Consider the following 14,540-nt stretch of genomic DNA (forward strand, 5'->3'; position numbering starts at 1 on the left):
AAACTGCATTGCTTAGAATATTTTTCAATCTAGAAAAAAATTATTCTGTTTACTTTTAATGTTTCTGAACAGTTGTTTAACGTTTGAAACAGAATGAGATTGATAACCCTTACAATGACCCCTTTTTCACCTATGACTTAAGAATGCGATGTGAAGGGATAAAATGCAGACAATTACATTTAAAGATTAATAGTTAAATTTGCTGAATTTGAAAAAAAAATGAGATAACAATTGCATCTGCTGAGATGAGGAATTTTGAAACATACACGTGTATGATCTTTTAGCCTTTAAAAACCTCTAAAAGATCACACACGTGTATGCTATCAGTGCCTCTAATTTCTTTGTTTCTTCAAATAGTCTAGAACTGAAAAACGATAAACAAATTTTGAATACTTATCTATTAGAAAATCTTAAACTCACGCACCTGTTCAGCATGCTTTATAAACGAAAACTGTTCTCGAGTATTGCAGTAACATTTAATTCGTCTGCCTAAGAGAAAAATTCATGTAAGTAAAAAATAATTTTTCTTATTAACCTGAAAATTCAGGTAAGTGCAAAATAATTTTTCTGGCTAACTGAGACACATGTAAATACAAAATAGTTAAAAATCATCATTTAATTTAGTGCTTTTAACTTATATTCATGTTTTAGTTAGAAGAATACAATTGAGAATGTTTAGAATATACAGCAAGTTTTAGCTATTCTATTCAAGAATTGTTCAATTTATAGAGACGAGATGTCCAAAAGTCGGTAAAAAAATATTAATTTTCGAAATTTGAGATGAAAATTGCTGCTGAATTTCCTTTCTGATATATTTCTGACAACTTCAAAAAAATAAATAAAATAAGGATAGAACAGATGTTTAACATGATTTAATGTCAATCTAATAGATACATTATCAGAAACCACTCATCTTTCCACTGTTTGTTTTATATTTGAATTGATAAACCACCTAATCCGTCTCAATGAAAAAAAATCGAAACACTTTTCTGAAAGCTATCGTGATTCGTTTGTAATTGTTTCATTAACATTTCAGTGTTAATTCTCAGGTCAATTTCAATTACTTTTGGAAACTTTCTTTTTCTAAATTTCCATACGATGTATTGCTTTTTTTAATGCTTATAGCTTCAGAACTGCAAAAAGTCAACAGAAAGGTACATTATTTTACTATCGGTAAAATGATGGAAATTGCATATGTCAAGTGTTTCTTTTTGATTAGATTGTCGAATTCAACAATGATGCTAAAATTTGCGACAATCTGTATGATTGCTAACATATTTTAATATCAATAAGAAAATATTGAAATTCAATTAGAAATAGTGTTGTTACTAATACAATAAATTAATTTCAATAAGAAATAGTGCTGTTATTATGGTAATCATGAACGTTTATTTAAATATAACCTTCTGATTTATATATAACTCGTATGATATAAGCCAATTTTGCCATATTTCTATTATGAGTAATGTAGTTTTTCTGTTTCTCTCCTTAATCATGTCTTCAAAGAAATATCAGAAGAGAAACACATTTCATTCAACTTACTTAATTGTTTTTGAATTTCTCATAATAGGGCAATATTTTAAGATTTTCAGAACTTAATTATCAATCAATTATTTAAACTTAACAAAAATTTATTTAATATGATAACCACCCAATAACCGTATTAAATAAAATTTATTTACTAAGATTGGACGAAAAATAAATTTTGACATTTTATAATACTTTTTAACAATAATTATGATATTTTAAGAACTAAATAGCAGATAATATAAAAATAAAAATTGCTTAAAGAGACATACTTACATTTGTGAACCAAAGAATTAAAAGAATTTTTTTGTCGTCAAAGATATATTTGGCAAAACAAATTCTTCAACAAATTCCAAATTCGACCGTATTGAGTTTGGTGATTTTTACTTCAACTTTTAAAGCAACCAATAGGGCTATTCTAAGGAAGGCCCAGTAAATTGAATGCTCAAATGATGTTGCGAACCTATGAACGCCAACACCTTTCGAAAGGTCCACACCACACCAGAAGAAGAGAATTTGGTTCAGAAGGATTTTCCATTAACCTAAGTTCATACATAATGGTTTTTTTAGAGTAATCGGATTTAGAACATGAAACATTTACAGCCCTGCAACCAAAAACTTGCTACTAAACCAATCTGTCCCGCGATCGTGCCGAATATTTCAAGAATGACAATTTTTAAATATTTGTTAGAAAGTAAGAATATGTCATATATGAAATAAAAATTAAATTTGTTTTGAATATATCTATCAGCGACTAATACCTTTATAATTCTGTTTTTAAGTCGGGATGTCTGATAAAACATATTCCTTCTGCCTCTCAAAACACTAATAAGATCCTGTTATTTTTTAAAAAATTATTTTCATTTCAAACTAATTCATAAATCAGTATGACTTGTCTCCCCAAAATTCCTTGTAAGCTATCTAATAATGTATTTGTGCATTATGAACCGCATGCCTTTGGCGAGCAATAAGTAAGAAAGGGAATACTAGCGTGTGATCTTTGGCGATAGTCGCCAGGAAGCGATTGATACACAGAATATAGAAAACCGAATATGCAATTTGGATGCCGTTTTACTGACTGAAACCAAAATTCCAAACTGAATTACGATTGTAGTTACGGATTTACATATTAAATTTCATATGTTTAACTCTTGCATTTCTGAGTAACTGTATTTACCTGCTTGTGAAAGTACAACCCGACAGACATTCATTACGGCACTCCATCCCAACACCGTGCACGAAGCACATCGTTGGCGGAGATGATGGAGACCGGTAAATTATCTTCTAAGAGCTACCCACATGGGTCTTTGCCAAGGGAAACACCCAACCCACCCGAACTCGACAGACAGTCAACCTCTTGATGGATTCGGTTAAAATATTGGATAAGAATCTACATTTTAAATGTTAAATCTGTTTACTAAATTTTATCCGTGTAACTCTATTTGTGTTATAATTACGATGATGGACAACGGAACAAATAATCTTGCCTTGAATGGATCTCGTTCAAAATTTGATAGAGATTTACAAATTTGGATATAATGATACCGTTTACCAAACGCTAAAAGTATTTGTGAGTGATAATATTCATAGACAGACATTTTTAATTACAAAAAATTCAAGTAGTTCTAAAATGTGGGGATTCGTCAAAATCTCGAGTTCAAATTTTTTTTTACGATTGCATGATTTTGTTTACTTTATGTACGAAAAAGTAAACAATAATAATTTTTAACGATGTTTGAGCTTTCTCGTACAAAAAATATGAAAGACAATGTACTGCAATTGAACTCAAGATTTTGATGATTTTTCTTATTTCAGGCATTTCCGAATTCGAAAATCAAATTTTTGGAATGATGTCTGTCTGCGAACGCGGTAGCTCAAAAACGCTTTGAACAACACAGATGAACTATGATATGAAATTTTTACACATATTCGCAAATTTCAATTAAATTTTAAATCTATTGAGAGGAAGTGTTTTTACAACTAGCCGTAAGTCAGTAGTAGGAAGTCAGAATCTATCGAAGTACATGTGAACACAATAGCAACAGAAAAAGGCTAATTAAAAAACATTTTGTATACAGATATTTGGCGTATAAAGTGTGGATTGCATCAAATTTTGAATCAAATCTGTCAACTGTCTGTTGGTCTCTGCGTGCTCATGCATGGAAGTGCATTAACGCAAAAACGCAGTGGCTTGAATAAAACTAAATGCAGAGTTTTCGAATCTAAAATGCAGATTCATGTCAAATTTTGAACTTCTTTCGGCATTTGGATGACCTTCACATGAAAGTAAACGCGATGACTCAAAAAAGCAATGACTTAAATAAATGAAAACTGGTTTGTGATCTTGTATATTTAATTGTACATTGCACCACATTTTTATTATAATCGAACGGGAAAAAATTACATGTTCTTTATTATGTTCCAAAGCACAAGACTCTTATGTGGGGTTCTAAGAATAAAAATCTCTGTATCTATTTATGGCCTAAGGTTCATAATTTTATGCGGAATGAAGGGATACTGGTGATTTACTAAAGATAATGCAATAAAGCTACCGCTTTTTTTCAAATAATGACATACTTTTATTTGCTATAGATTACATTACTATCTTTTTTAAGACATATTTTTTACTTATATAGAATGAAGGAATTTTTCTGCTGTTCAGCGGTTTTGTTGCTGATATTTATGGATATTTGCTCAGCGGCAGTAATAAAATCTGAAACTTCAAAGCCACTTGTGATCTTCCAACACCGGAAGTCCAATAATGATTCGAGGCCAGAAATCCAACAAGGAAATTGTCCCAAATGTACGAAGTGTATTTATTTCATCTTTATAAAAATATGCAATCAATTTTCACTCACTAATTTGCTGCAATTTATGAATTTTGTCCTCTTAAGTGTTCAATGTGATAGTAAATTTTTTTATTATGTATTTTCAGAATTCTGCTATATTAGTCAGTAAGAAAATCGAATATTTAATCATATTTTTTTAGCCCTTATTTAAATGTACTTGTTTCATCTTTGTTAAGTTCTGCAATTCATTTTTGACTTATTTACAAGTTTGATGCAGTTTTCAATTATTTTTTTCTCTGTAAAATATAATGATAAATTCGTTTAATATTTTCAGAATTGACTTTGGCTTTAGTTAATTCGTGCAAGTAGCTTCTATTTATATTCAGTTTCTAAAACAACAACAAAAATATAATAAAATTATCCTATATCAATGATATTTTTATATTTTAATAATATGTAAAAATAACTCCAATAATTTTTTTATTCTATTATACACTAATATATATATATATATATATATATATATATATATATATATATATATATATATATAATTTCTAAAAGCTGCGTCCTTTAGCTAATGAGTACTCGTGTTTGTGTACTCAATATAAAGAATAGAAATATTTGTTTTATGAAAAACTCTTTTCTTAAATTATCTTTGTTAAATATAAAAGAATCAGAAAATAGAAATAATATTGAAATGCATATTTATTTTAATATGATACTTTCAAATCAAATTTTAATCCTGTATTTCTTTATTATGATTATCTTTATTTTCTATGGGTATTTAAAATTAATAAATTAATAATTAATCTCGAATTAAAGTACTTATTACTTTTTAAAGTAAGTGGCAATGAAGAAAATATAATAAGATTTTACTATTTTTATTTTCCATTAGACAAACGCTATTCTTCTACATATAGGAACATATAAACAAATAATTGTACATTTAATATTTTCACTGTGCAGGTTAGTTCATTCCGCTAAATGTCAATATTTAGCCTAAAACTTTTTCAATTTTCTCATGGATGTAATGAGCAAAGTGTATAATAAATACAGCATCTAAAATGTATCATAAAATTTTCACACTATTACAGTAAGGTTGCTGATGCTAAAGTTATCTTTCCAAATTTGCTGCATTTTTTTGTTTTGAGAGCAAAATGACGAGACATCAACAAGGAAAATACATTTTCATGAGTGGATGAATGTTCGAAGTTCAGATACATAAATTTGAGGGGTTATTGAATTTCATCTATCTAATTTGTTGAAGTTTCAAATGATTTTTTATGTACATATGGAGAGAGATATATATATTAAGTTGTTTAGTCGAAAAATTATGTCCAGAATATCCATGCAGAATTCTGATAGCAATTCGTTTTTTTGTAATGTGTATGAGTAACTACGTGCATTCTGATACAAAAGTTCTCAAGAAATGTAACCAAAAAGTTTGGATGATGACGATGTTTGCATTTCGGCAAACTATTTCTAAATGCTAGTAACGGCATTAAAAAAAAGTTATATATACGTTTTCGCGAGGAGCTGTGCGCGGAAACAAAGAAAACCGAATTTGTTTTCGATTATCAATGGTGAAATAAAGACTATTTTTTTTTAACTAAAAGTATGAAGCATTAGTCCTAATATATTATCATGTTACGCTGTTTCGGCCTAGAAGTTCGAATTATCTTAAACTATTTTTCAGACTTAGAAAGATCTAAACCAAAAAGACAGGAAGCGATTTCATCTTTTTTTTTTTTTTTTGCTTATTAACAAATAGAACTATAATTTCCATAAACTTGACCTTTAAGGTTCCCTGTAGAGAAAATTATTTGTTACAATTGTAAAGGTTGAATACTATTGACACTGTGTTAAACATATGGTATATATACTTACAAAAAACATTTAAATTAATAGAATTTTCCTACTTAACACATATTTGTTCACTCATGCTAAATTGAGTACCAAATTATATCTTACACGATTAGAAGCTTTCATTCTGTTAATTATTAGACACTATTCTTTATCAAAATTTTTAAAATAAAATATTGAGATATTTATAAAACTTTAGGAATATAATAGTTTCTGCATGAAATTACTAGGTGCTGCAATTTTATGCGACAATTTAAAAAAAATGCTAAAGGTACAATAATAAAATTTATCACTAGGTCCCAAACACGAGAGGCCGATGGATTGTGCAGAACTCAGGGAAAACGGCATTACTGAGAGTGGAGTATACACCATCTATCCGAGAAGCAGGCTGAGCGATTGCAAGTCCATAGATGTTTATTGTGACATGACCACTGACGGAGGAGGATGGATAGTAAGATAGATTCCGAAATGTTAACACTTCTTCATGTCTTTGCACCTAAAATTGAACAATCACTGGTCAGTTTGAAAAGTATAAATGAGGAAGGGTGGAGAAAAATGCTCTTATCTTTCCTCGACTTTCTCATATATTTTCGTGAGGTGGCGTATTTTGCGTCAAACTTCATTAAATAGTTAAGAAAATTTGCAATTGTTGCAAAGCAATGTCTTATACATTTCAACAATCTCCTTTATCTTTTTCCGATATGTTGCAATTTAAGGATAATCAAAATTCATTATTAAGGTTGGTTGCATTCTGTGTTGAAGGTTTCATGCACACACGAAAAGAAACAATGAGAGTCAGTTCGGGGGATCTCAAGGTACCAAATTAGGGTTATTAAGCGGAAGCTTCAAAACCTTCTATTCGAGTCTTTGCAGATCTGTATAAATAAGGACTTGTGCGGGGAGAATTCTAAAAGCACCCACCATACAGACAGGACTTGACAATCTTAGATTATCATCTGCTTGTACTTACGAAGAGGTTACTCAGGTGGTCAGAAGTTTAATACTAAAGGCGATCTCATACAGACCGATGGTGGTCTTTCAGATCGGTATTTTCAAATTGAATCAGCACTGAGAAATATACCTCAAAATAAATAATATCTATATCGAACAATTACTAAGTTAATAATATCTAAAAGTTCTAAGTTAGTTGCTTCTTCCCCAGTCGGTACGCCGCTACCCGAATAACAATTGCCACCAACTTATTGAACTAAATCAAACAATAGGAATCTACGTCATCTTCATTTAATAAATATATTGAACGATTTTTAAACTTATCACTTATTTAAATATGCCTTGAAATTTTTTTAAGTGAAAATATAAAATTGAAGAATTAGTATGGAGGTTACCAATGTTAAAAATATTCAATTTTTTTTAAAATTAGAAAATGCTATTTTTTACAATTCATCTCTCTTGGTAGCAACTTCTCTGTGGCTTTTTCTTAAACGGACGTGATGTCCTCAGATTAAACAATAACACTATTTATGAACAAGCTTCTTAATTCGTACAAAAAAATCTCCATTAACATTAAAAGCCATCTGCAAAGGAATAAAAATCTATGCAACCGCTGATAAGACATTATAAAATCAAAACAAACAAACAAACAAAAAAAAATCCTGGCACCGTGTATGTGATAAATTTATAGATTGTTGTTTGCTTTTGTTCAGTGGATTTAAAAACAATGCGTTAATTAAAATTCTATTTTCAATGTGTAGGTGATTCAGAGAAGAGGTCAATACGGCAATGGTGAAGATTACTTTGTGAAAAAATGGAAAGAATTCAAAGAGGGATTTGGAAATTTAAAAAAAGAATTTTGGCTTGGTATGTATTAAAATATATTTATAATAATATCAATATTGATATTGGCCATAGATCTTTTTCGAATACATAGTATAAAAATGAGTAAATATTTCGAATACATAATAATCAATAAATTAATTTTTTAAATAAAGAATTTCTTCAGGTAATAAAGAGATTTACTTCAGCCTGCTCCCTTGGTAGTGACGACTCTAATAGGAAAAAAAAAATACTGAAAAATAATTCACTACATATCTGAATTTGAAATTTTTTAAGTAAACATTATGCATTTTAACTTTTTTGTATTCTTCCAAGCCATTTCTTATATCTACACATTCATATTTTATTCATTAATTCATTTTAACAAATAAAATGTTTAATAATTTTTTTTCCACAAAATAAAATTCTCCAAAATATTTTCTTCAATAATTCTGCCAAATTTTTGCTCAAGGGGATCCAAATTCTAAAAGTTATGTAAGACGACACCAAGCAGTATTCAGATAAACATAGTATTAAAATGATTAAATAGTTCGAATACATAGTATTCAATAAATTAATTTTTTAAATAAAGAATTATTAAATTTCTTCAGGTAATAAAGAGATTTTTCTTCAGCCTGCTCCCTTAGTAGTGTCGACTCTAATAGGAAAAAAATTCTGAAAAATAATTCACTACTTTCCTGAATATGAAATTTTTTAAGTAAACATTATACATTTTAACTTTTTTATTTCCTTCCAAACCATTTCTTATATCTACACATTCATATTTTATTCATTTATTCCTTTTAACAAATAAAATGTTTAATAACTTTTTTTCCACAAAATACAATTCTCCAAAATATTTTCTTCAATAATTTTGCCAAATTTTCGCTCAAATAGATACAAATTCTAAAAGTTATGTAAGACGACACCTAAAAGTATTCAGACAAACATTACATTTGAAATATTAATTTAAATAATAAAGAAACAGAGAAAGAGACTTAAATATGCAGATATTATCTTTCAAAGTTAACGTAGAAATTGTTTTTCATAGGCAATTGAATTCAGAAATACTATGAAAAAAAAATCAATTGCTGTAAGGCTGTTCTATGTTTTCAAAAATATATTTCACCCAAGCAGATCCATTAGCACAAAACTTTTAACTTTAACTGAAAAACCAACAGAAACATTTGGAACCCATACTTGACTATTATTAGAAATATACACACATAATACAAATTAATAATATCTGTAGCAACAATATATTCAAATGAGAAACATTCGTAGTACTTGTCGTTTGAAAATTACTACATACACGATCTAAAGTTTTAATCAAGCTACTTTAATATGTACAAAATGGGAACTTATATTACAGAATATTAATAAAGTATTTAAATAGTTTGTTGTCTTTACGAAAGAGATGATGGAAAGAGTATACTTTGATGCCGGCAATATCTTGTTACCTTAAGAGGCATAGCCTTAAAAAAATTAACTTGTAATGTGTATCTTTCTAAATTCCAGTTTTTCCTCTAGTGGCAGTATTCATTCATTTGAAAGCTTTATCATCTAAAAAATATAAATTAAAAAAATATGTATGTCTTAAAAGTCCGATTAGCTAATTTATTATCTTGAAAAATGTAACGTAATCTGATAAACATTGGACGATAAAGAAAAATAAATCTTTAGCAAATATAAAGTGTTATTATTTTAAAAATGTTTTGTTAATAATGATATTCAACATTTTTATTAATATAGATTATTGTAGCTATAGATGTAATTGTGATCCACATTTCTTTCTAAACAATTGTTTCAAATTTAAACTAATTCTGGGAACTTTATACATAAGATAAGTAGAAAACACTGTAACATTGATAAAATTAATTAAAAATTCAACTGATAATAAATTGACTAATATATTACATTTTTTTACACTTTAAATTTATCTACTAGTATTTTTAAAATATTTTTAACTTTTATTAACTACGTTCTCCATGATACACATGGAAGGCTCTTTAATACTTTAAAAAAAAAAGTAATTGTTTTCAGAAAAGAGAACTGAGCAAAAGAATTTAAATACATCACATTCTTTGATTACAATCTTACCTGAGAAAATCTTGTTAAATATCTTGAGCATTTTGTTGATGGTGACGTATCATTTAGTTCCCATTTTAAATACTATAAAATGAAGTTCTGGAACAATGTACATCTCATGATTTTGCTTATCGGCAGACATTCTGCCATTTCACTTAATAACAAGCGAAGAGCAGTGATAACTCTTCAGCAAATTCTTCGTGCCATCCTATCCTTACGTTGTACAATTATGGAAAATCACAGCAGAAACTCATTGCAAAAAGATTCAAGCTCTTCAAAATAAAAGATTATTTCGTACTCACTTTGATACGTCAGGAAATAGGAATCATCTCTCATCTCCAAATCGCCACGATAGAAGAATACATCAAACAAATATCTAGAAAATTCCTGTTCGAAATTGCCTAACACACAAATTATATATCAGAAATTACACTAAATACACTTGCTAGTATGGAAAATATCTCTATGCACAACTAAATTAATATATCGAGAGTGCTTAATATTTAAATAGTCTTATTAAATTTTCTCATTATGTTTTCATCTATACCACTGCTCAACTCATCTCATTTACTGTACTTCATCTCTTTATGAAATATCTTCCCCAGATCTTCAGCCAAGTTTTACAAGCTTAAAATTAATAGTCTGTTTGTTCCAAATTCTTACATAAATTAAGAGAAATCATTCTGAAAGAAATATATTCGTGATAGTACTCAATCAGACATTTTATATCTGTACGCTGATTTTATCGATTAGAAAATAGAGATTTAACCTGTTTAGTAAGTATAAGTCTACTGGCCAAACTCAAACGAAGGCAATTTTTCCTATGTTTCAATATTGTTTCACAAGATTTGCAGTAGTAATCTAACTAATATCAATAAATTATGTATAAAACTAATCATCAATAGTTTATTACAATCGTTTACTTAAATAGATATTCCAATTTTATTAAAAAAGTCTTAGATTATGAAAGGAATTTGTATATTATGATATTTTAAACAAAAGTAATTTTAAATCAAAAATATTGTACTTGAAAGGATGTTATGACTAAACGAAGTTTGCTTTATGATCTAGTTTATTTTTAAGGTTTAGCTGAAATATAATGTAAATTGCAGAAAGATTCAATTTTCGCATGGTATAATATTCTTATCGAAAAGATCCATTAAATAAGGGCATTTAATCTAATCTAGATTAAAAAAATATTTTTGAATTTTAGTTAGAAATTAATTCTTAACTAAATAAAACATTACCAGTGTATATAAAAAGCAGTGACTTCTCTTTTAATAAAGAGATATTAAAAAAGAAATTGAATACTTTAGTGTTGCATATTATTGTTTCATATGGGAATTTATAGAAGAATGTAAAGTCTCCTGAAATATTTCAGGAAACGACAAGATCTATTCCATCACTAATCAGGGCCGGTATGCAGTGCGATTCGAAATGAAACACGTAAACGGAAATTCTGCATTTGCTCTATATGAAAACTTTTGGATTGAAACCGAAGATGCAAATTACAAATTACACCTCTCAGACTACAGTGGAACCGCTGGTAAGTGAATGATATTTTATCTTTTTTGATAATGTGAAGAACGTATAGTGAAGGGGACATGATGATGATCTTATATGCCTTCGTTCGATTCTTGCTCAGACAAAAATAAAAAAAAAGTTTTCTTGAAAAAAATACCCTGATCAGTCAACACTGATACCTTAAAACTGTGCGGCATTGAGAGAAATCTTTCAATGTCTTCTTGATGTATAAGTAATTATATAAAAATTAAAACAATGACACCGCTTCATCATCGTAATATCAATATCTAATCGCTGCGTTTTTGGAAAACATTATTCATAAGGATGCATATTACAGATTGCTTTCATTACTGATGGCAGCAATCTTTTTTTGTGTGTTTTTGTTAAGTTTGTGTTATTATATTTATTTGATATTATATATAATGCTATATTATTTACTCTTTATGAAATACGAAAGTAATATTTTCAAATTTCTTGAAAATGTGATAGGAAGTCTAAAGAAATTCCAAAGTTAATATTCATTAAGTCTAATTAAGTCAAAGAAATGGTATTCAAATATATATAATTTTTAAGAAACATTGAAACACTTTTAAAGGAAGATGAATCTGTATTACATTATGAATCAGCAATTGCAAATTTAGATCGTGACGGATTTAAATTTCCTCTGCATTCCATATAATGAAATTTAATTGCAATAACAGTAAACTGATAAATATGAGAATTTCAAAAAGATAACAATACATTGCTAAATGAAACAAGCAGTAAAGTTATATCTCTATAAATAATAAGTTGAAAATTTGTGTACTTGTGAGAATTGGATTTAAAGGGTGAGAATATGAACATTTGAATTTTTGGATTCATTTTATATTTTATTTTGCTTTAACAACGTTAACAGTATTTTTATATCGTCTTCTCTGCTGTTTTTTTTTTCTTTTAGAGAAATGTTAAAGTTTATTTGAGGAGAGTATCAGTCATTTAGTGACTTTCTTCCTCCCATTTTGATGTTAAATGCTCTGAAAGGGGGCGAGTCCATTTCACCGAACCATTTACTTCCTAGGCAACTATTCTCAGCCTTCAGGAATTCAAAATGTTAACGGTTTTTAATTGTGGCTGAATAAGATATTGGAATCGTATACTCTTCGTTCGTCCCTTGTCAATTTTTTTAATGTAAGAATTATTGTCATTTTATCTTCTGTCACAAAAAAAAAAAAAAATAATTTTTGTATAGATATCCTAAATTGAATCGAGGCCGAGTAAAATCATTTTTAAATTATTGACTGTTCCATTCCACAATTGTGCCTTAAGCCTGAAAATCCATAAGGCAGAGCTAAACAATATACCAAATATTAGCTAAGTATCTCAAGTATTTGTGTAATTGAATCCAGGCATATTACAAACACAACGATGTCACTGTTTTTAATCTTCGAGTTCTATTCTTCAAAAGTAAGTTTCCAAATATATTGTTAGAAAAATGGCGTTTATAATTGAATTGACTTCTAAAGAATTGATAAATTTGCCTCTTTCTAATTCCTGACATTTGCTCTTGAGTAATAAGTAATAATGTTGCTTTGAAATAAATTGACTAATGAGTAAAAGAAACATATTTTATTCTGCGGAAATAGCATTTTACTATCGATATGCAATCATATATTGCTATTCATCGACAGGATGATGTGTGAAGATTATGGTGATTAGGAACTGATTATAAATGTTACAGTAACTTCACGACTAGCAAACTTTCTGATCACCTTTGTATCCAGGATATCCTTTAATATTAAGAGGACTAAAGTAACCGAAAATACTATAATTTTAAATAAGAAAAACAATTTTTTTCAAAAAATTATGACATTGAGTATTTAATAATTATTGTTGCAATAATTTGATTGAAATTAATAGAAATTCCCAACTTTAATTTGAAAATAAAATTAGGTTCGCAATTTTTTAAATATGCGACAATCTGCTCCATGTAGATCATAGAGTATAAATTAAATGTAAAACTATTTTTTTTCTTAATTTAATTCCCAAAATTTCCTTTCTTTCACTTCTTTATTTTTTTTTTATCTTAATTTATTTATTTTCGCAAATATTTCTAGGCACAATTACTCAAATTGAAAAAAAAAATGAAAAAAATGAAAAAAAATAAACAGCCCTGACTATTTTAAACATTGCTAGCAAAGCAAAGAACTGTGTACTGTGTTTCAATTCTTATTTCTATCTTTTTTTTTTTCATAGACTGTTATGTTGAGTTCTGCCAAATAGCCGAATTCATTGTTACACTATATAAGCATATAATCTAAAATGAAACTTATTTCATTTTTTTATAGATTTTTAGAAATCACGGCAATTCCAAATAATCTAACATTAACCACGACATTTTTTCTTTATAGAGAAAATGTAACCACAATGATTTTTTTTCTCTAAAAGGTAATGCGATTGGAAATCACGATGGATGGCCATTTTACACCATAGACAAAGAAAACCGAGCTCGAGAGCACAGGAATCCTCGTTCGGGAGGTTGGTGGTTGAACAACAGCCCAAGCAGCAGCTTGAATGGACTGAACTTTTACAAATCAGACAAAATACATACACATCAAGGTATCAACTGGATGACTTACGGTGGATTTGGAAACTCTTTCGAGTCTACTGAAATCAAACTTCGACCGAAGAAATTTCATTAAAGTCACTGATATTTTCAAAATTTAAATGAATTTGTAAAAACAGCAATGCTATTTAAAATATATAAAAATATAGAATGAGTCTTTTGTCTTTTTTTGTTGAATTCTAAATCAAATCTTTCAAAAGTTCTTTACAAATTTGAATATTTTCCTATATTTAGCCATCATCTTTTTACACGGATGTAAATGTATACACCAATAGTTTTCCTTCCAATAGAAAATCTTCCTTATATTTCTTCTTCTATTTGAAGAACACTTCTTTCGAAACTACTTTTGCTTTTAACGTTATAATAAAATA

The 14,540-nt window shown here is 28.2% G+C and overlaps 1 protein-coding gene across 1 annotated transcript; it reads left to right on the top strand.

Annotated features, from left to right (window-relative positions):
* Positions 1-402: 402 nt before the first annotated feature.
* Positions 403-14,323, top strand: LOC129989842 (techylectin-5A-like). Its single transcript, XM_056098104.1, has 6 exons — positions 403-506; positions 4,164-4,330; positions 6,479-6,633; positions 7,895-8,000; positions 11,425-11,589; positions 13,992-14,323. The coding sequence occupies exons 2-6, from the start codon at positions 4,165-4,167 to the stop codon at positions 14,243-14,245; spliced, it is 846 nt and encodes a 281-aa protein (XP_055954079.1). The 5' UTR covers positions 403-506; position 4,164; the 3' UTR covers positions 14,246-14,323.
* Positions 14,324-14,540: the final 217 nt, after the last annotated feature.

The sequence above is a fragment of the Argiope bruennichi genome, chromosome 2 (genome assembly GCF_947563725.1).
Source record: "Argiope bruennichi chromosome 2, qqArgBrue1.1, whole genome shotgun sequence".
NCBI classification, from domain to species: domain Eukaryota; kingdom Metazoa; phylum Arthropoda; class Arachnida; order Araneae; family Araneidae; genus Argiope; species Argiope bruennichi.